Source organism: Myotis nattereri, assembly GCF_964212035.1.
Source record: "Myotis nattereri genome assembly, chromosome: 7".
Classification (NCBI taxonomy): Eukaryota; Metazoa; Chordata; class Mammalia; order Chiroptera; family Vespertilionidae; genus Myotis; species Myotis nattereri.
This window is the reverse complement of record NC_138082.1, coordinates 54,214,038-54,236,476: the sequence shown is the minus strand read 5'-3', so window position 1 is coordinate 54,236,476 and position 22,439 is coordinate 54,214,038. Positions and strand designations below refer to the sequence as shown.

General features: G+C 40.6%; 1 protein-coding gene across 3 annotated transcripts in view; it reads left to right on the top strand.

Moving 5' to 3' along the window:
* TANK (TRAF family member associated NFKB activator) overlaps window positions 1–22,439 on the top strand; it is a gene marked incomplete at its 5' end in the record, with an annotated part of 95,758 nt that overhangs the window by 57,002 nt on the left and 16,317 nt on the right. For 2 of the 3 annotated variants that reach the window (XM_081095171.1, XM_081095172.1), the window contains 2 exons: window positions 6,482–6,590; window positions 7,413–7,531. In XM_081095171.1, coding sequence (XP_080951297.1) covers window positions 6,482–6,590; window positions 7,413–7,531 — 228 coding nt within the window. Of the gene's footprint in view, window positions 1–6,457; window positions 6,591–7,412; window positions 7,532–22,439 lie in introns of all 3 variants that reach the window. The other variant, XM_081095173.1, reaches the window with a different exon arrangement.

Below are 22,439 nucleotides of genomic sequence, written 5' to 3'. Positions count from 1 at the left end.
GCTGCATATTTCTGGGACTACTCTCAGAAGATGATGGAAGTATTATCATTTTACCAATTGGCACATTGTCATTTTCAGATCTAGATTTGAGATAATTCATCAAACCACTATATTTTTTAACTCTCAACTTAGATTGGTTTGCTTTGATGAAATTTATCCAATTGGCCTCCATTTTTTAATATGAATCCATGATAAACTGTTGAGTTAATTTTCCTACACTTAAAGTAGGATTGAACGTGTCCCGCTCAGAGAGATGAAATCCATAATACCTCATTTGTGTGACTCGTGACCTTACATTTTGTGTAGTATTATTGTCGATTACACTGTTGTCTCTGAGTCTTAATGCAATATCTGTTCCCCAGCCTTTTTCACCATGTGGAAAAAGAATAGGATTTGTCATTGCATCTAATGTAGGAAACAGGATATTGATTTGTTTCATTTTAGTGGCATTTGGATTATTGGGATCTGGTTTACAATGAATGAGCAAGTCCCCTTCAAAAGAGGTTCTCCTTCATTTCTGAGTATGACAGCAACCTTGATTACGCGTGGAGAATTATATCTACCTGGATCACTGTTACGCTCATATTTTATCACCATTGTTACTTCTGTGGGAGCAATACCTTTTGCTGCTGCTTCAGATTAGGCTTCCTTTTCTACCTCATGTAGCATCTTGTACAATTTTGTTAATTCACTTATTTCATGCATGAGGTTGTTGATGTTGATCATGAGTCTTTTTGAGCAGCCCTGGTTTTCTGGCATTGCTAATCTTTTATTTGTAGCTTCAGCTGTATCCAAAATACAGAGCTGAGCAAACTTCCAAGAAACACCATCTGAAGGATGTAAAATTCCAGTGTGGTGATAAACTTGTCCGTGTATTCTAAAACAGTATGGCCCATATCCTGATGGCGATGCAATATTTGCACCCATGGAAGCAAAAGCAAAAGAACTATTTATGGAACAAATATTTTCCATGAAACTTTTACTGTCAGAATCTTCGTTTGTAATTAATCGTTTTAAATATGCCAGGTAATCTGGAAAATGTATATCATTTGGACAAACTTTCTCTTTGCTACAACATCAAGTAAATTTCCCATCGGATGGTTTTTCATCAGAGAAATTTAGTGATAGGCAAAATTCACATGTAGTCATTCCACTACAACTATGTTCGAGGATTGCATTGTCATGTACTCCATTTTTGCTGAGAAGGCAGTTCCTACCGGTATTGGTAGTACTTGTTGATGACTGTTCTCTAGACATTTTCTGTCGTCGTCGTCGTCGTCGCCACCGCCTTCTTTCAACTTCAAAGGCACGTTGGTCTTTAGACATTTTCTGTCGATAACGCCGGTGGTTTTTGGCATCAGAGTGATGTTTTTCCAGTAGCTGGTGTTCAGATACATCCTGTCGTAGGCACCGCCTTCTTTCAAGATCAGAGGCACACTGCTCTGCAGACACTTTCTGTCGATAACGCCAGCATCTTTCGGCTGCAGAGCTACGTTGTATCAACAGCTGTACTTTAGACATAGTCCCACCTCTCTACTGTCACGGTCTGAGGTGCAGGTGAATGAGAGTCCTGGCTATCAGGCTGCTGAGAGCTGTCTGACCAATGGCTGATTCTGGCTGATTCTGTGGGGGTGGGACTTCCCCTTCCCTGCTGTAAGTTTCCACAGCTGTGATGAGGAAGCTGGGGTGACAGAGGGAGCCATGCCTTCCAAGCCACCCTCTCTATCGCTCTGCTCTATGTCCAGCGGTCTCCTGCTCTGCCAAGTCCTCCAAACATTCTTCTCTCCACTGGCAAGGTCCCAGGAGCCTGTGGGCGTGGCTACGCGCAGGTGGCCTCGGCTCCCTGGGTCAGCGAAGGTCCTGGGAGCCCGCAGCCACAGACGCCGGCCGCCGCCGTCACCTCCTGGGCACCTGACACCTGCTTATGCAAATTAACCTCTATCTTTGTCGTATTAATTTGCATAGTCACTCTGGCTGGTGGGTGTGGCTGGTGGGCGTGGCTTGAGTGTAGCAGAGGGATGGCTTATTTGCATGTTTCTTTTATTATATAGGACTAGAGGCCCGGTGCACAAAAATTTGTGCACTTGGGGGGGGGGGGTGTCCCTCATCCCGGCCTGTGCCCTCTCACAGTCTGGGAGCTCTCAGGAGATAACGACCTGCTGGCTTAGGCCTGCTCCTGGGTGGCAGAGGGCAGGCCCAATCCCTAGGTGCAGCCACTGGTTGGGCTCAGAGCAGGGCCGACTGGGGAGTTGGGGCGCTGCCCCCTGTCATGCACAGAGCAGGGCGGATCGGGAGGTTGTGATGCCACCCTCAGTCACGCTCAGGGTAGGGCCGATTGGGGGGTTGGGGCACCACCCCGTCACACTCAAGGCAGGGTTGATGGGGAGGTTGCGGCGCCCCTCCCCTGTCACGCCCATAGCAGGGCCAATCAGGGGGTTGGGGCGCTGCCCCCTGTCAACCACAGAGCAGGGCCCATCAGGAGGTTGGGGCTCCGTACCCTGTCACGCACAGAGCAGGGTCGATCAGGGGGTTTGGGAGCTCCCCCCTGTCAGGCACAGAGCAGGGCCGATAGGGGAGTTGGGCACCGCCCCCTGTCACACACAGAGCAGGGCGGATCAGGGGGTTGGGGCGCCGCACCCTGTCACACTCAGGGCAGGGCCTATGGGGAGGTTATGGCTCTACCCCGTCACACACAGAGCAGGGCCCGTGGGGGGCGGTTGGTACTCCGCCCTCTATCACCCACAGAGCAGGGCCAATCAGGGGGTTGGGGCGCCGCCACTGTCACACTCAGGGCAGGGCCAATGGGGAGGTTATGGCTTTACCCCGTCAAACACAGAGCAGGGCCCATGGGGGGGGGGGGGGTTGGGGCGCCGCACTCTGTCACACACAGAGTAGAGCCGATCAGGGGGTTGGGGCACCGCACCCTGTCACACACAGAGCCACAGGGCGATCAGGGGGTTGAGGAGCTCCCGCCTATCAGGCACAGAACAGGGCTGATCAGGGAGTTGGGGCGCCTTCCCCTGTCACGAACAGAGCAGGGCGGATAGGGAGGTTGTGGCCCCGCCCCCTGTCACACACACAGCCGCAGGGCGATTACGGGGTTACCCTTTTACTATATAGGATAGAGGCCTGGTGCATGGGTGGGGGCCAGCTGGTTTGCCCTGAAGGGTGTCCTGGATCAGGATGGGGGTCCCCACTGAGGTGCCTGGCCAGCCTGGGTGAGGGGCTGAGGGCTGTTTGCAGCTGGTCACACACTGAGTTGCCTGGCCAGTCTGGGTGAGGGGCTGAGGGTTGTTTTCAGGCTGGCGGGTCACTGAAGCTCCCAACCGCTCCTTTCTTTCTTTTTCTCTTTTTATTCTGGGCCAGCTTTAGCTCTGAGGCTTGGCTCCAGCTCTTAGGCCTCCACTGCTGAAAGCAGGTATCTGGTTTGTTTGGGTTCTATAATCGAAACACTGTTTCAACTCCAGCTCTGAAATCCCAGCTGGCTGAAAGCATGTTTCTGGACTTTGTTTAACTTCTATATTTGTAACAATGTTTCAAACTGCAAGTTCAGAGGCCGGCAGCGGCAGGCAGGGAACTTTGGAGTCCTCCCTCACTGAAGCAAGCAAGCCTCATGTTAGTTTCAAGCTGCCTGGCTGCCGGCCACCATCTTGGCTGGCAGTTAATTTGCATATCGCCCTGATTAGCCAATGGGAAGGGTAGCGGATGTACGGCTAATTACCATGTTTCTCTTTTATTAGATTGGATAAGCATGTACTGAATACTTCCTATGTATAAGTTACCTTGCAGAGCTCTATGGAAGTATCAAGTTATATAATACTACACTCAGGCAGCATGCACATCACTTGGTTTATTTGTCAGTTATGTTTAAAGTATATTATAAAATTTTACCTTTTACTTGGAAAAATGTGTTTTTTTGCTTTAATTTCTTAAGCTACCTTATTTTGGGAATCTAGGAACAGCTGTGTAATTTATAGGCTTATTAGTCTCTGAAAACAGTCGAGCTTTACTGATTTTGAACTTTGGTTAAGAATCAGCTCAAAATCAAATATTTAATATCTATTGAAGGGACATTATGAAATTACTAGAGGCCTGGTGCACAAAAATTTGTGCACTTGGCGGGGAGGGGGGTCCCTCAGCCCGGCCTGTGCCCTCTCGCAGTCTGGGACCCCTCGGGAGATAACGACCTGCTGACTTAGGCCTGCTCCCGGGTGGCAGAGGGCAGGCCCCATCCCTAGGTGCAGCCCCTGGTCGGGCTCAGAGCAGGGCCGACTGGGGAGTTGGGGCGCCGCCCCCTGTCATGCACAGAGCAGGGCGATCAGGAGGTTGTGATGCCACCCTCAGTCACGCTCAGGTTAGGGCCGATTGGGGGGTTGGGGCACTGCCCCCTGTTACTCACAGAGCAGGGCCCATCAGGGGGGTTGGGGCTCTGTACCCTGTCACTCACAGAGCAGGGCCCATCAGGAGGTTGGGCCGCCACCCTCTATCACCCACAGAGCAGGGCCGATCAGGGGGTTGGGAGCGCCACCACTCTCACATTCAGGGCAGGGCCAATGGGGAGGTTATGGCTCTACCCCATCACACACAGAGCAGGGCTCGTGGGGGGGGGGGGGTTGGGGTGCCACACCCTGTCACACACAGAGCCACAGGGTGATCAGGGGGTTGGAGAGCTTCCCCCTATCAGGCACAGAGCAGGGCTGATCAGGGGGTTGGGGTGCCTTCCCCTATCACGAACAGAGCAGGGCGGATAGGGAGGTTGTGGCCCCGCCCCCTGTCACACACACAGCCGCAGGGCGATCAGGGGGTTTGGGCGCTGCCCCCTGTCACGCTGATCCCGGTGCCGGGAGGTTTCGCGGCTCTGTTGATCCCGGTGCTGGGAGGCATATTACCCTTTTACTATATAGGATAGAGGCCTGGTGCACGGGTGGGGGCTGGCTGGTTTGCCCTGAAGGGTGTCCTGGATCAGGGTGGGGGTCCCCACTGGGGTGCCTGGCCAGCCTTGGTGAGGTGATGATGGCTGTTTGCAGCTGGTCACACATCCTTCAGGGTGGGGGTCCCCACTGGGGTGCCTGGCCAGCCTGGGTTAGGGGATGATGGCTGTTTGCAGCTGGTCACACACCCTTCAGGGTGGGGGTCCCCACTGGGGTGCCTGGCCAGTCTGCGTGAGGGGCTGAGGGCTGTTTTCAGGCCGACTGAAGCTCCCAACTGCTCCTTTTTTTCTTTTTTTTTTATTCTGGGCCAGCTTTAGCTCTGAGGCTCCAGCTCTTAGGCCTCCTCTCCTGAAAGCTGGTATGTGGTTTGTTTCAGTTCTATAATCAAAACTCTGTATCAACTCCAGCTCTGAGATCCTGGGTTCGCTGAAAGCTGGTTTCTGGGGTTTTGTTTAGCTTCTGTATTCGTTATAATGTTTCTTAAACTGCAGACTCAGAGGCCAGCAAGGCAGGCGGGGAACATTGGAGTCCTCCCTCACTGAAGCAAGCAAGCCTCATGTTAGTTTCAAGCTGCCTTGCTGCCGGCCGCCATCTTGGCTGGCAGTTAATTTGCATATCACCCTGATTAGCCAATGGGAAGGTTAGCGGTCGTACGCCAATTACCATGTTTCTCTTTTATTAGATAGGATTAGGACCTCATCTCACATTTCAAGGAATTTACAGTTTAGTCATTTATTTGTTCTTCTGGTGATAGAAATTGGTAAAAAAAAAATATATATTAATTTTTGGTAATATATTTTGAAGACTTTGTACTAATTTGGTAATGGTAATGCAACATCTTCAAATTTGCTTGAAGGTTTACAGTATCTGTATTCTGCAAATTGTGTCTTCTTTCACTGCTTAATTCTCAGAGCCATTATAATAAGATAACAAAAGGGGTGGATTAAAAACATAAGGGAAATTAAGGTATTTAAGATATACACTAAAAATTAGCTGTGTTCTCAAGTTCTTAAAACTTTTAGAAAGGAAGTTTATGATCAGTTGGATTTTGTCCTTTTTATGTGTCCCTTTAGTTTTCATAATGTTTTAGTTATACCCACTTCCTTTTTATTTTGTCCTCTAAGAATAAGTTCAAATGTGTGATCATTTAAAAGACACAAAATCTTACCTTTTTTATGTTAGTGGGGTATTTTTATAGAAAACTTTAATATGATGTCTTTTTATTATTCATGCCTTTCTTTGTTATCATTAAGGATAAAATTCTAAATTATAATTTTTATCCTAACTGAAGGACCAGAAACCATCTGTTGAACTCTTAATTGAAATTTTCTTTAAGATTATTTTTTAAATTGTAAAGTGTTTCCAATCACAGATGTTTGTAATGATTTTAAATACATTACTGGAGCCAATTTTTAGCTCATAAATAAATGCTCAATACCTGTGAAATAGCAATATGGGCAACTCATATCTACATATAATTATTAATAGACAGTAAATGTATGTATATATCTGTCAGTAAATATCAGACTAACTGGTTTTTATGTCAGCAGACTGAAAACTATGAGCAGAGAATACGTGAGCAACAGGAACAGCTGTCACTTCAACAAACTATTATTGACAAGCTAAAATCACAATTACTTCTTGTGAATTCCAGTCGAGGTATGTTCATGCTAATTTTTTATGTGTTTCTTAAACCACTTCTTGAAAAAGGTGGAAGTCGAGGTTTTCTATTTTATTTCTCCATTTTTTTCTCTGATTTACATATGTTTAAGAAATGAGCACTTTCGGCCTATGGGGAAATGGACATTCATGTACTTAAAAATCTGTATGTAAGGATACTCATGATAGCATTTCTAATAATGAAAAACTATAAATAAAGAAATGTCCAAGAGTTAAATTACAGTCATCCATATAAGGAACAGCTATGTACCCAAGAAAACTGATGATAATAGATCAGCTTATTAACATGACATTTACTCAAGATATATAGCAAAATGAGCAAAACAGGGTACAAAAATAAATATTTTATTTATGCCAAAAAAATTCTCATGTGAATTTATATATATACATATATATATGTGTGTGTGTATGTGTATATATGTGTTTGTATGTGTATATATATATATGAAAATCTGCTAAAATACAAACCAGGAATATAACTCACAGATAATAAATAAGCATGGAATAGTTATACAAATGAGTATCTTAAACAAGAAATACATACCTGAAAGTGCAACTTATATAAATTCTGCATATTTTACACACCATTGATTAAGTAGAGTAAGGATTTTGTATGTTTAGTGGAAATGAAAAAAAAAACAAATATAAAGAAAATATGCCAAAATCGAAATCAGCAAATCTAAATTGTCAAAGTCTCTACTCTTTAAAATTAGAGGTTTGGATTTGTATTCTGTTTACATTTTCAGGTACTACCAAAACGTAGAGTTTCCTGCTTATGTCCAAGAGGGTTTTGTTTTACAGATAACAGTTACAGCTGTAGTCCCCTGCTTGAAGACAGTGAAGCAAGGAAGAATAATTTGACCCTTGATCAGCCACTTGATAAAGTAAAATCAGGAATACCAAGAGAAAAAGAATCAAAGGTAAACTGCGCTCTGGCTTATTCCCTATAGAAATGAGAAATGAGAGATTAGGTTCCGCAGCCTTCCTGAATTATTTAGTCAGTATTCTGTCATAACTTGGGTGGGCAGGAACAGGGGAGGATATTGGCAAGATTCTTTTCAACCATAAGATTACTTCTGCAAAAAACAGCATTTAAATGCTGATACATAAAAATATCTTCTTCATTTTATTTTCCTGAGGTAGATTCACCACTGAATTCTAAACAGAAGTTCTGTATATACAAATAAATGACTTACATGATCCTAAATAGAAGTACCATTTCCAAGTAAAAAAAAGGCTTAGGTTTCATATTTTCTGGTATTCTCTTTTCAGGCATTTAACAAAGAAATAAAAAATTATGCAAAGGTAGATAGTAAGACACTGATGATTCTGGATTTAAAAAATAGCATTCTGGGGTGTTTCTTTTTTATCAATTACCTGTGCTTCATTTAAAAAGAAGAAGAAAAAAAAAGCCACCTCATCAGCTTAAGCAAATGTCTTCATTGAAGCAAGATAGAAAGGAATATTTCCTATCTGCAAGGAGACAGGTACAGTACAAGTATGTGCATGCTATGTTGGTTAGAAACAACCTAATCATCCATCAATAGCAGAATGGTACATCTTTACAATAAAACACTTTAGAAAAAGTAAAATAAACTTAATTTATACATTAATATGCCTAGATTTCAAAAGAAATGTTGAATAAAAATGGAAACTACAAAATGACAAGGCGGGAATAATTTATGTAAATTTTTAAACATATAAAACGTGATGATAATTGTTCCTAAAAACACAAATAGGTAGTAAAAGTGTAAGAAGGGTACACATCTTCTTTAAAAAAATGACCACCTCTACAGTCCATGAGAGAAGAGAGTGTGACTTTCGGAAGACGATAAGGAAGCTTCAGTTGTATGTATAACTTATCCTTTTTTATTTTTTTTTATTTTATTTTATTTTTAAATATATTTTATTGATTTTTTACAGAGAGGAAGGGAGAGAGATAGAGAGCCAGAAACATCAATGAGAGAGAAACATCGATCAGCCGCCTCCTGCACATCTCCCACTGGGGATATGCCCGCAACCCAGGCACACGCCCTTGACCGGAATCGAACCTGGGAACCCTCAGTCCGCAGGCCGACGCTCCATCCACTGAGCCAAACCGGCCTCGGCAACTTATCCTTTTTTAAAAGATCTTGCCCGGCTGACATGGCTCAGTGGTTGAGCGTCAACCTATGAACCAAGAGGTCACAGTTCAATTCCCGGTCAGGGCACATGCCTGGATTGCAGGCTTAATCTCCAGTGGGGGGGGTGTGCAGAAGGCAGCCAATCAATGACTCTCTCTCATCATTGATGTTTCTATCTTTCCCTCTCCCTTTCTCTCTGAAATCAATAAAAAAATATATTTAAAAAAAAGAAAAGATCTGAAGCAAACATGACAGAATGTTAAGACTTGTTAAGTCAAGGTAGTGGATATATAGATGTATATTATTCTCCATATTTTTCTGAACCATTGAAATTTTATGTTTATAAAGGAATTCTTTAAATGAGGTGAGTTGGGTTTTAGTGGGATGAGACAGCTTTTGAATAAAATGAGATCTAACAAATGAGGACACTTAATATTCACACTATCAATTTTAAGTCAAGATCACTGTGTTTCTTTCTTTCCTTCTAAATGATGTAGATTTTAGTTTTGTGTGTCAGGGCTATTCTGTTACTGATCCCATAACTGAGACTATCCTGTTTTTATTTAACATCAAATCTGATTTTAATAATTTTCTATAAATAAAATTTTAGAATGAGTTCTCTATAGTATCTCCCAGTTCATATTTTTTAATTCAGAATCATTTTTTTATTTGAATCATTCAGCTTTCTTTACTTTCACTTCAATTTCCATTTATCTAAAAATGCTGAAAAACACAAGAAACAGTGGCACTAGCATTCGTTTAGGTTTCTTTTGCAAGAGATAAAATTTAGAAACAATGATTCTGACTTCTAGGATATTTTATGATTTGGTTTATTATAGTACATTATAAGTCACTGAATTATAAATGCTGACAAAAAATTTAGTGCTTAAGTAAGTAATATTTACAATCCTTTTCCTATTTCAAAGACTTCTAAATTTCATTATTTACCATTATTTTTTAATCAAAATTATTTTTATTTCCATTATTACATTTCTTTGAAGATAGTAAAATATCTCCAGTTCAAACTATGTAAAAGGTATTTTTTTATAAAATAGCAGTCTTGAGAGAAACTAAGATGGCGGCATAGATAAACACCGGGAAATAGTCGCCTCCCACAACAATTGATAAATATCCCAAAGGACGGAGCAAACATCGTCCAGAACAACAGGAAGGCTGGCTGAGTGTAATTTCTACAACTAGAAGAAAAGAAAAGCACGCTGAGAGCCAGAGGAGCTGCGGAGGCTGAGTGCAGAGGTATGGCAGCGGCTCGCGCGCGCGGAAAGGGGGTGGCACCTGAGGACGCGGCTGTCTTTTTGAATCACAAGCTCCCGACTGCTCTGAACTCCGGTTCTGGGAAGTCTCTGGGGACCCAGGACTCATACGGGGAGAGGCTGCTCTGTCAGGCGGCAGCGGGCGAACTTGAGGGCGGATTTCCCTCAGAGGTGCTTGCAGCCATTACCGGGACACTGAGACGCGCGACTCCGGGCGCGGAGAATCAGCCATAGCTTCTTTCTCCGCCCTTTTGACTCCCTGAGACCCCGCCCCACCCAGGCTGCAGCAGAGGCTTTTGCATGTGAATGTACCTAACTACAGCCCAGCCAGGCAGACCCGGAACTTCCAAGAGAAGGCCCAAGGCCCCGCAGCAGCTTGCATTGCTTCACAGCTGAGCCTCTCCGTGGCTCCAGCTGTGTGGCCTCAGGCAGGGGCTGAATTAGCACCTCCTTAGATCCAGGAGCCACTGTACCCAGTGGTCAGAGGGGGACCATTCTCCCACTTCAGACACAGCTGCTTCCCACAGCCAATTGGCCTGGAGGTCAATTCCTCCCAGTGATCCTACAACAACCAAGGCACCAAGAGTGCACCAAGAGTGTCCACCCCAGGTAACTGGGGAGGCTGAGCCACTGGGCCCTACAGGACACCTGGCGCGCAGGGCCACTCTATCAACACAGGGAAGCAGCCAAAATGCGGAGACAAAGAAACAGGTCACAATTGGCAGAAACGGAGGAGGGCAGACAACTGGATATAGAGTTCAAGGCCACGTGTATAAGGTTTGTCAAGAATTTTATGGAAACCGCCGATAAATTTAATGAATCCCTCAAGGAGTATAGTGAGACCATGGAGGACATGAAAAAGGACCAACTAGAAATTAAGCATACACTGACTGAAATAAAGAATAATTTACAGAGATCCAACAGCAGACAAGAGGATCCCAAGAATCAAGTCAAAGATTTGAAATACAAAGAAACAAAAAATACCCAACCGAAAAAGAAAAAAGAAAAGAGATTCAGAAAATATGAAGATAGTGTAAGGAACCTCTGGGACAACTTCAAGCGTACCAACATCAGAATTATAGGGGTACCAGAAGGAGAGAGAGGGCAAGATATTGAAAACCTTTTTGAAGAAATAATGACAGAAAACTTCCCCCACCTGGTGAAAGAAATGGACTTACAAGTCCAGGAAGCGCAGAGAACCCCAAACAAAAGGAATCCAAAGAGGACCACACCAAGACACATCATAATTAAAATGCCAAGAGCAAAAGATAAAGAGAGAATCTTAAAAGCAGCAAGAGAAAGACAGTCAGTTACCTACAAGGGAATACCCATCCAACTGTCAGCTGATTTCTCAACAGAAACCATGCAGGCCAGAAGAGAGTGGCAAGAAATATTCAAAGAGATGAATAGCAAGAACCTGCAACCAAGATTACTTTATCCAGCAAAGCTATCATTCAGAATGGAAGGTCAGATAAAGAGCTTCCCGGATAAGAAAAAGCTAAAGGAGTTCATCACCACCAAACCAGCATTATATGAAATGCTGAAAGGTATTCTTTAAGAAGAGGAAGAAGAAAAAGGAACTCTTACCATTTGCCACAGCATCGATGGAACTGGAGAGCGGATAAATACCACAAGATCTCACTTATTTGTGGAATATAATGAACAACGTAAACTGATGAACAAGGACTGATCCAGAGACGGATAGGCTTTGATTGGACTGTCGGGCCTTGGAGGGAAGGTAGGGGAGGGTGGGGGCAAGGGGGAAGGATCAACCAAAGGACTTATATGCAAGCATATAGGCCTAACCAATGGACACGGACAACGGGGGAGTGAGGGGGTGAGCGGGGGGGGGAGGGGGGGGTAGAGGGTACACATATGTAATACCTTAATCAATAAAAAAATATATAAAAAAAAAATAGCAGTCTTGCTGAAACCGGTTTGGCTCAGTGGATAGAGTGTCGGCTTGCGGACTGAAAGGTCCCAGGTTCGATTCCGGTCAAGGGCATATACCTGGGTTGCGGGCACATCCCCAGTAGGAGATGTGCAGGAGGCAGCTGATCAATGTTTCTCTCTCATCGATGTTTCTAACTCTCTATCTCCCTTCTTCTCTGTAAAAAATTAATAAAATATATTTTTAAAAAATAGCAGTCTTGGTTAGAACAAAAGGGATGATGTGAAAGACTCTAAAATAAGTTAATAATTTCGTTTATTTTAAATTGGTCATTATTTATGAAAGTTGTAGATTTAGTTTTCAGTCAATAAGTGTCCAAAGGGAACCTTCTTCAGAATTTTTAAAATTACATTTGTTTTAACTTTGTGAGATGTTTTTATCTCTAACAGGGGTGGGCAAACTTTTTGATCAAAGTCAGGATGTGGGCAAAGGCTTTAGCTATCTGAAGGCTTAACTGTGGTTGGAGGATCTACTTCCAAGTGGCTCAGTCACATGATTGTTGTTAGGAGACCTCGCATATGGATCTCTCTATTCATAACCTGGCAGCTAACTTCCTCTAAGTAAGAAAGTAAGAGATCCAAGAGAGAGAGAACAAGGAAAAAGCCACAGTATTTCTATGATCTAGTCTCTAAAAATCACATAACCTTCCCTTCCACTTTATTCTGTTCATTAGAAATAAGTCACTAAATGCTCCAGAGGCAAGGAAATAAGTTCCACCCCTTGAAAGGAAGATAGATGTATTTTTAAAGCATCACAGGGATTGTAGATTGTGGTACAGAAGAGAGTACCAAAGATCAAAGGTGTGTTGGGGGGGACTAGTATTTTTTTTTAACCCTCACCCAATGGTATGTTTTTATTGATTTTTTTTAGAGAGAGAGAGAGAAACTGATGTGAGAGAGAAACATCAATTGATTGCTTCCTGTATATGCCCAGACCGGGGATTGAACCCACAACCTTTTGGTGTGTGGTACAATTCTCCAACCAACTGAGCCACCAGGCCACAGTGGAGTGAAAGGAGGCTAGTACTTAATTTACCATATGATAAATATTAATGAAAGGTAAAGGAAGTTGGCAGAATTTAATAATGAATTCAACTTCCTGAGTCCTATCATTATTAATCTCAGGAAAAAAATATCGTAGTTTATCGTCTTAACAATTTCAAAAATTCTAATATGAAATAAACTTTCCAGAGGAGCATAGCTGAACAGTGCTTTAGAGAAGAAAGAAACTGTTACATGTTGTTATTATTTTTATAACAAGTTTTAAAAATTAAAAATATTTATATATAGAATATCAAATAATACTAAAATACATACATTTATTCTGGCAAAACCTTTTTTTTCCTGCCAAAAACTATTATCTCTTATTTATAGGACAACACTGTCAGAGATAGTAACATACATCATGATAGCAGTTATTATTTAAATAACATTTTGTGTTTTAATGTAAATATAAATTGGCATTGTTTAATTTGCTTTTTTAAAACTAGGATTGTACCATACTGGGTCATTTGTATGATCTTAAAAATAAGTTATTTTTACCCAGCCGGCATGGCTCAGTGGATTGAGCATCGTCCCATGCACCAAAAGGTTGGTTGCTGGTTCAATTCCTGGTCAGGGCATATGCCCAGGTTGCAGGCTCAGTCCCCAGGAGGGGTTGTGCAGGAGGCATCCCAACCATGTTTCTATCTTCTCTCCCTCTTCCTTCCTCTCTCTCTAAAAAATCAATTAAAATACTTTTTTAAAAATAAAGTTTTTTTATAATACTGCTTCTGGGAATCACTTCATTTGCCAAACTAAATACTATACCGGATGCCTAAGGCTTGGCAAAACTGTTCGCCCTCATCTTCTAGCCCCATTTTTTATTTTTGTGGCAATTATACAAAAGTCTAATGTGTTTTAATACAATAAAATATGTAGAGAGCGATAATATAGAATACATAAAAGAATTTGGTGGTCTGGTAAATTTTCTTTACTCATTTATTCAGTAATTCTCAACTGCTGTGTACCTGACACTGTCAGCCAATAGAAGAAAAAAGAGATATTGTCCCTGCCCTTTGACTTAAAATCTTGATTTAATAACTAAACTAGAAATTATAAAACATTGAAAGGTTTTTTCAGATTCTAGGACCCAACACACAAAGTAAATATAGAATGAGTTTATTTGAGCTTTTAACTATTAGAAATTATGTGTTCATGTGTCCAAAGAGCTGTTATTTTGTTTCATTTCTGATTTCCTATATGTATTTCTAATTTATTCTATATATATGCCCTTCTTTATCTGAGTTATATGCTTTAAGCAAAACTTTTAAAATATGAAGAATGCAATTGTTACCTTAAGTTACCAGTTAGAAAGTAGGCAAAATTCTGATGTGGCTCTCATTATGATTAGATCAGCAAGTATGTGGTAGCTTTGAGGAAAGATTTTGTAGGTTTAGAGTAGTACAACAGTGAAGGTAGCTGTGGAGTTGTCATTGGTGCTGACTAACATAAGGAAATGTGCAATACCTGGCAATTGCAAATAATATAGATACTTTAACATTTGAAGAATATTAATGTGTAAAAATTCACCTGCCAAAAATAAAAGATTGTAATAATGCCAAAAAAAAAAATTCACCTGCCAGTCACTTATACAAGAAGTATTTATTGAATCCTTCCTATTTGCATACTCTTGCTAGTCAATGACAGGAATCTATATATATAAAGAGCCAGAGTCCATAACATCCAAAACGACCGAAGGGATGACCAAACGCCAGGCTGCGCACACAGCAGGCTCAGGTGGGCGGGGACTGGCGAGCGGGCTGAACTGCTGACCTCTCAGAGAGAGAGGTGGGGCTGATGAGCAGCTGCCACAGCTGCTGGCAAGGCCTGGAGAGAGAAGCAGAGTCTGATCCACGGCCTCTTTGGCAGTTGCTGATCAGCCCTTGCCTCTCTCTCTCTCTCTGGACCTCGCCAGCAGCCGCGCTTCTCTCTTTCTCTGGGAGTTCAGCAGTCAGCCTGCTTGCCAGCAGCCTGGGGCGGCTGCTGATCAGCCCTGCCTCTCTGATCAGGCCCAGAGATAGGCCTGGAGACGCTGACTGGCATAGAAACCGACCAATCGGAACCAAATCTGGGTGAACTGTGAGGAGCCAATGGCTCTCTAGGAGGTGGAGCTTTTGATGCTGACTGGCATAGAAACCAACCAATCAGAACCTAATCTGGGTGAACTGTGAAGGCAGAACCTAAGGTGGGGGCTGAAGAGGGGTTTTAAGGGCAACAGCTGTTCAGTGTAAAGTATAAGAAAGCGATTCAATTTTTTAATGACTGGTTTGGCAGTATAGTGCATATGGCTGGCTATCAGTCCAGATATAGGGATTATGCATTTCTGTTTGCCAAGAGCATCTCCTCCTGCTGAAAAAGTCTCCCTCCCCCCCCCCCCGCCCCATTTAAACAATCCTATCCTATATAATCTATACTAATAAGAGGGTAATATGCTAATTAGACCAGGTTGACCGGCCATCTTTTGGACGTCCGACTTCCTTCTGGACAAAGCCATGGTGGTGGGGGCTGAGGCAGAGGCAGTTGGGGCGAGATCAGGCCTACAGTGGAGGGCATTTGGGGGCGAGATCAGGCCTGCAGGGTAGGGCAGTTGAGGGTGATATCAGGCCTGCAGGAGAGGGCAGTTAGGGTCAATCAGGCAGGCAGGCAGGTGAGTGGTTAGGAGCCAGCGGTCCCAGATTGTGAGAAGGGTCAGGCCTAAACCAGCAGTCGGATATCCCCCAAGGGGTCCCAATTGGAGAGGGTGCAGGCTGGACTGAGGGACCCCCCCCCCCCGCATGAATTTCATGCACCAGGCCACTAGTACAACAATAAAAAGGAGTAAGAGAAGATGCATCCCCTTTAAGGAGCTACAAATTGGTTGGAGAAACAGATTTAGAGACCTAAAGCAATTAACAAGCATTGTATACAATGTGAAGTCCTAATTGTATGACAAAATGAAATACTAATTATAACTTTATGGTACAGATAAAACATATAGGACGTTATTTTTATAATTAAAATGTTCAGTGAGCTGAAGGTAGGCTTGAGCAGGGGTTCAACATTTAGTTCAAGTAGGGAAAATAAAATAAATTATTACTTGTTTATATCTTGGTAATGTGTGCATAGATATGTAAACTTAAATTGTCTACAAGATTTTAATGGGGAAAAAATGATTTCTAGATAAGAACCAAAATTATTTCAGGCCACTTTAGAGAGCATCATCTTTAACTGAAAGCCAAAACAGAGGATTTTGAAAGAGCAGTTTCATTTACTATTACCTTTTTAAGTGACATAACCAGGGCTTCAGAGGAGACAGTGCTCCCTACTTTTTTGTATTTAGACAGTTCTTCAGTGAGAGGCATTTGCCTGTGATGTGTTACTTCAGTTACGTATGACAGTTTCAGCAAACAGTGTATGTACTCGAACTCTGTTCTGCTTTCTGGCCTCTGTGGCTTATAAAATACTAGCCTCACAAGTCTAGGTTTTGGATGGCATCCCCATCCTTGAACTGTTGATATTTCATATACTTTGGACTTCGTAGCAGCTCTCATTTAGTGATCTCCCTCTGAATTTTAGGGCCCCATAGTTTTTCTCAACACTCCTTTCTCTATTGCAAGTCTCTCAAATTATATTTATTTGTTTGTTAAGTTGCTATATAAGGTACCTGGTTTTATATACATTGTAAAAGTTTTAAAATAGAATACAATATATAGGTTTATGATAAATTTGTTTTTCGTCATTTGAACAAAAGTTGGAAATCAGACCATTAGTCAAGATATATAATTACCAAGTGGTTTCTGTGAGAAACTCAGATCTGGTTTGCATCATATAAACACAGTACATTTTATAAGAGAGGAACTTGAAGTAAATTTGATTGCTTATGTTCATTACTCAACTTTGTAAAAAAAAAAAAAAAAGTTCCTATATTTCTTTAACATTTTGTTCTTTCTTTTCATCATCTTTATTCAGTAGAAATGGTAGTGTGCCCACTATACGTTAATCTAGGCTGAGGCTTACAGAAAGTTAGAGAAAACCTGTGTGTGTGTGTGTGTGTGTAGCACTTTGCCGTCTCAGTCAGAGCAAATGTCCAATTCCCCCTGTTGTATTTCTAGATACTGGATCGAATATACCTTCTTCTTGTATATAACACTTCTATAGTACTCCTCTTTGGAGACTAGTCTTTGTTTATAGACTCTCTGGTAGAATAATTAGAAGGAAAAATAATTATCTTCAAACAGTTCATTGCTTAAAGTTCAAAGTTTTTTTCCAAAGTGTCATAATAACTATGTCACAATAAGAAAAAAAAATACTGATATCCAAAGCATTTTAATACTTACATTGAAATTTCTTTTGCAGAAATTTTGTTTCCAAATATTAATTATTAATTCATCCTAACCCTTACCTATTCTGGGTCTCTGTTGTTGTTTTTTTAATTCAATATATCATTTTAGGGTTTTTGAGAGTAAGAGAAAATGAGAAGTGGTATATCACTTTTTTAAATCTCTTCTGGGTTTCTAAGCAAATTTGAGTATCTTTAGTATGGCTTTTCTCCCCTTAATTCCCCCAATTATCCCCTTTCTCACATATCCCATTTTTCTTTTATTTCTACTCTATTCCAGAGCCCACAAAACAGAGCTTGTATATTTTATTCAGCCCTGATTTCTCTTGACCAAAGCATGAAAGGCTGTTTTCAACCTCAGTAGGTTAGGACTAGCCCCCCAAAACAATCTAGTTTCTCTTATTAATATGTCATAATCTTTCATCCTAAAAGTCCTCAAAATTGAAAATATTTGGTTTTCATTGTTATGAAATGCTTCAGCAATGATCTGTTGTAATATTTTGTATTTTGAGGGGTTTTTTTGGTGTGTATTGTTTTGTTAAATTATATGAATAAATTTTAGCCTCACGCAGATATGTAGGTGGGAAAGGGAAGGGTATTTTTTTTTTTTTAGTGCCCTTGACTGGAATCGAACCTGGGCCCTTCAGTCCGCAGGCCGATGCTCTATCCACTGAGCAAAACCAGTCAGGGCAAAGGGAAGGATATTTTAACAACCCTTTTAGAAATGTTAGATATTCTTCTTTGGTACAGCTCCAAAACTTGATAAATAGTAGTTTCTTAAGTGTTAACAGTAGTATAACAGCCGAAACTAACAAACTTTATTGCTGTATTAAAAACCAGTGGCTTATCTTATACTTTGAATGTATCTTTTACCTATACCTGACTTTGTAGTATCATGAATTTAGTCATTTGGAAAATACTGGTTCACTGAAGTATGTAAATCTCCCAAATATTGATTTATTGTAAGATATATTTAAAAATCCCATTTAACATCATCACTGATCTTATCAGAATAGTCTTTTAAATATTGGGCAGTTGTCAAGCTTATTGTAATGGGTACAAGTTTTCCATAATTTTAATTTTCACATGAAAACTTAAATTTTTTTATGGACAACAAATCTTCTCAGTTGTGTTTTTTGGGTTTTTTTAAGTCAGAATCTAACTTCATTTGCTTTTCAGAAAATGTCTGCCTAACCATAGCTTGCCTATCAGTCATTCTTTCAAGGAAAAATGGCATTCCATTAAAAAAAAAAAAGTGACTAGTTCATTTTGCAATGCAAACAGTTACACTAGGTGCTTTCCCCAAGAAAACCCTTGTGATTCACTATGAAGCAGAGGCCCTTGTGTATATTTCCAATTTTGTCACACAATATTGAAAAGAGGTTAACTGGGAAATAAAATTCAAGAAATCTTTATAGGCTCATCAAGGACATTGTCCAGTGAAACTGGCTTTTTTTCCTTTTTTTACTGAGAGTATGATATTGAAAAATACATACAATGACTACAATTTGGTACCATGGCATTGGCACCAGCAATTTTACCATCACTTTTGCATCATCAGTATAAATGTCAACACAGTAAAAAAAAAAAAAAAAAAAAAAAGCCCTGGCCAGTTTGGCTCAGTGGATAGAGCGCCGGCCTATGGACTGAAAGGTCCCAGGTTCAATTCCGGTCAAGGGCATGTACCTGGGTTGCGGGCATATCCCCAGTAGGAGATGTGCAGGAGGCAGCTGATCGATGTTTCTCTCTCATCGATGTTTCTAACTCTCTGTCTCTCTCCCTTCCTCTCTGTAAAAAAATCAATAAAAAAATATATTTAAAAAAAAACAAAAAAAACTGAGTTTGGAAGTTCAACTTCTGTTATAAAGGAATGAGTACCAAACAAGCCTCTATAAATAACAGTAATAACTCTGTACAACATACAAAAAAATCACTTCGGAGACTGAACTTTGCACATTTTGGCAGGGAATCAAATGTAATGGCTCAGAGTAAATTCCTAGTTTTCTGTGGTTTTGTTCTAAGTGTGGCCTCAGTTGCAGTGGCTACAATTCCAATAGAAAGCCCACACTTATTTGGCTGGCAGAAGCAGGAAGCTGATGAGCCCAGAATAACCATGGTCACCATAGAGGGAGTGAAGACCCCCAGAGAGGAGAGAGCCAGAGAAGAAAACCTAAGTTTCTGTGTTTAAACTCAGCCCAAGTCTCTGGCTCTCTCCCAAACCCAGGGATATGTGTGGGGCAACCTGAAACTTAAAAGGACTGAACTGAGATATGAGCTGTTGCTCTTCAAAGGAGTGGCATTTTGAAGTCTGAGGCTGACCTACTTAATTGCCTGCAAAAATAAAAACATCAACATCCTCTGGCATCATGTAACATAATGTCTCCACAGCATAATATTAACAATGTTCAGGGTACAGTCCAAAATTATTCAACATATGGAGAGTCAAGATAATGTGACTAATTTTCAAGGGAACAGATACCAACCAGGAGATGATCCAGATACTGAAATGATCAGACAAGGATTTTAAATCAGCTACTTAAATATGCCCACTCTTCTATTAGGAGATAGGGAGGCAAGAAAGGGAGTTCAGGTTTTGAGAGGATAGATTTATCAGAAGGATATTCCATTGTCATGCTGTCAAATGGTTAACTTTTAATAAGTTTGAGAAATACTTAGGCTATACAATTTTGGTTAAGAAATTACTGCCAAATTGTCCCTGTCAGCAAGGGAACTGGTTTGGCAGAACTTGATAAATCTATCTAGGTTGTTTTTGGATGTAAATTTCTACTTGGACATTCTTGAGCACACAAAAAAAGGCCATACCGAAGAGTTGTTTTCATCCAGGCAATATTTAAACAGCAAAACTTGGCTTAGGACTACTCCTGAGTGAGGAATATGTTTGTTGTATGACAGACAGGTTTTAGAATCTTAAAATTATTCTACATCAGTTCAGTGTGTAAATGTTATCATTCAAATGTGTCTACCTCACCATGCTGATACTTATACCACTTTACTTCTCTAGTCGCCAAACCCCTGTGCCTGAGAAGTTAACAGCCTTGGTTCCAATTGCAGCTACTTCAGCTACTGGACCTGTAGATAAATTATTTTACCCTCCATGTACCTCCCTCCTCCCCCTCCCCAGGCAACAATCACCACACTTGTCCATGTCCCTCCATCCTCACCTACCCACCCAATATTTCCCTCTCCCCCTCCCCAGCCCCTGGCATCTGTCAGTCTGCTCTCTATGAATCTGTCTCTATTTTTCTTGTTAGTTCATTTTAAATCTAGTGTTTGGAGAAGGGATGAGAGAATTACGGGAAACCTTACTTTTTTTAATAGGTCATTTAATTTTCTATTTTGCACTAAAAGGTATTCCCACAATGAGCTATTTCTTCCCATTGAGAAAACAAGACATGTGCAAAAGGAACCTAATAACAAAGTGAAAGACTCAAAGACAGATAGTGGGAAGGTATTAATCTCACTCTGCTTCAAATTAACGTCAATGAATTGAAATTATAGTAATTGTGGCAGTACTGGTAAAGAATGTTTATATTTTTTAAAAGAATTTTTTATTATAACATTGAATGATAGAGCTTTTGGGGGGATTTACATTAAACCAGAACCCCGTAACAAACTTGGAAGTAACTGGGGTATTTAATTTTATTTTTATATTGTTTATTTTCTTTCCACTTCCTTCAGGACTCTGGGATGGATCCCATTTGCCCTGGAATTGTTCCCAAACTGGCAGTAGGAGTGCCTAGCACTCTGCATCATGCAAAACAGACAAGGCTCCTAGAATTTGTGTCTTGCTTTGCTAGATTTTTAGTAATGTTAACAAGGGTGGGAGAACCGTAGATTTCATATAGCCATACATTCTTATAAATACAATTTCTTTGCATTTTTAATTAACCTTTTGACCTCAAACTTTTTTTTACCATTCTTCTATATTTATTCTTATCAAATCTCTTTTTTTTCCTATTCCTATTTTCTACTTTAATCCCTTCCTTGTCTCATCCATTTTCTCACTTTCTCACTAATTCAACCATATTCAGTGCTTGACTTTAATCATAACATCCTTGTCCCAGTGTATCTAAAACTGGTAAATATATAAGAGTAAAGCAAAAGTTGGTTTACAGTTGTGAGTACATGGAACGGCTTATTTTTGTATTATTTATTAATTGTATTATTTTCCATATGAACAACTGTAAACCTTCTTTTGCCCCTTACTGTATTTTACCTCAGTTTCTCCTTTTAACATTTTATTCTTAGTGTAAAAAACTTTAAGTGATAAGTGAGTCCTTATTTTCAGTTTCTTAGTTTACATTGTTCCAAGTAAGAGCATAGTTCTTTTTTTGTTTTAAAAGTATAATTCTGTTAAGCCTCACCCAGAAACAAAATCAAATACTGGCTACACTCAGGAAAATAAAATATTCCTTTTGCGTGCAAGAATCTCAGAGTTTAAAAGCAATCTTTTTTTTTTTTTTTTTTTTTTTTTTTTTTTTTTTATATATTTTATTGATTTTTTACAGAGAGAAAGGGAGAGAGATAGAGAGTTAGAAACATCGATGAGAGAGAAACATCGATCAGCTGCCTCCTGCACATCTCCTACTTGGGATATGCCCGCAACCCAGGCACATGCCCTTGACCGGAATCGAACCTGGGACCCCTCAGTCCGCAGGCTGACGCTCTATCCACTGAGCCAAACCGGTTTTGGCTAAAAGCAATCTTTGATATGCACACTGGAATAAAAGTGACAGTCATCACTGTATTCAAATATGTATCATTGAAAACTTACCACCTATATTCAGTATTAGCCTTTAAAGTTTAGGTTTTTTTCATATGAGAGAAGATACTTCATATTAATGAGTTTAGGAAAATCGTCACAAGTTTCATAACTCAATTCACTGACTCTAGTTGCTTAGAAAAAAATGTGATTCTGAATTTAAATTTTTCATTGCATTTCTTTTTTCCTCCAGCTTTAGGTATAATTAACAAAAATTGTATACATTTACAGTGTACATGATGTTTTGATACATATTCATTATGAAATGATTATTTTTTTAAATATATTTTATTGATTTTTTACAGAGAGGAAGGGAGAGAGATAGAGAGTTAGAAACATCGA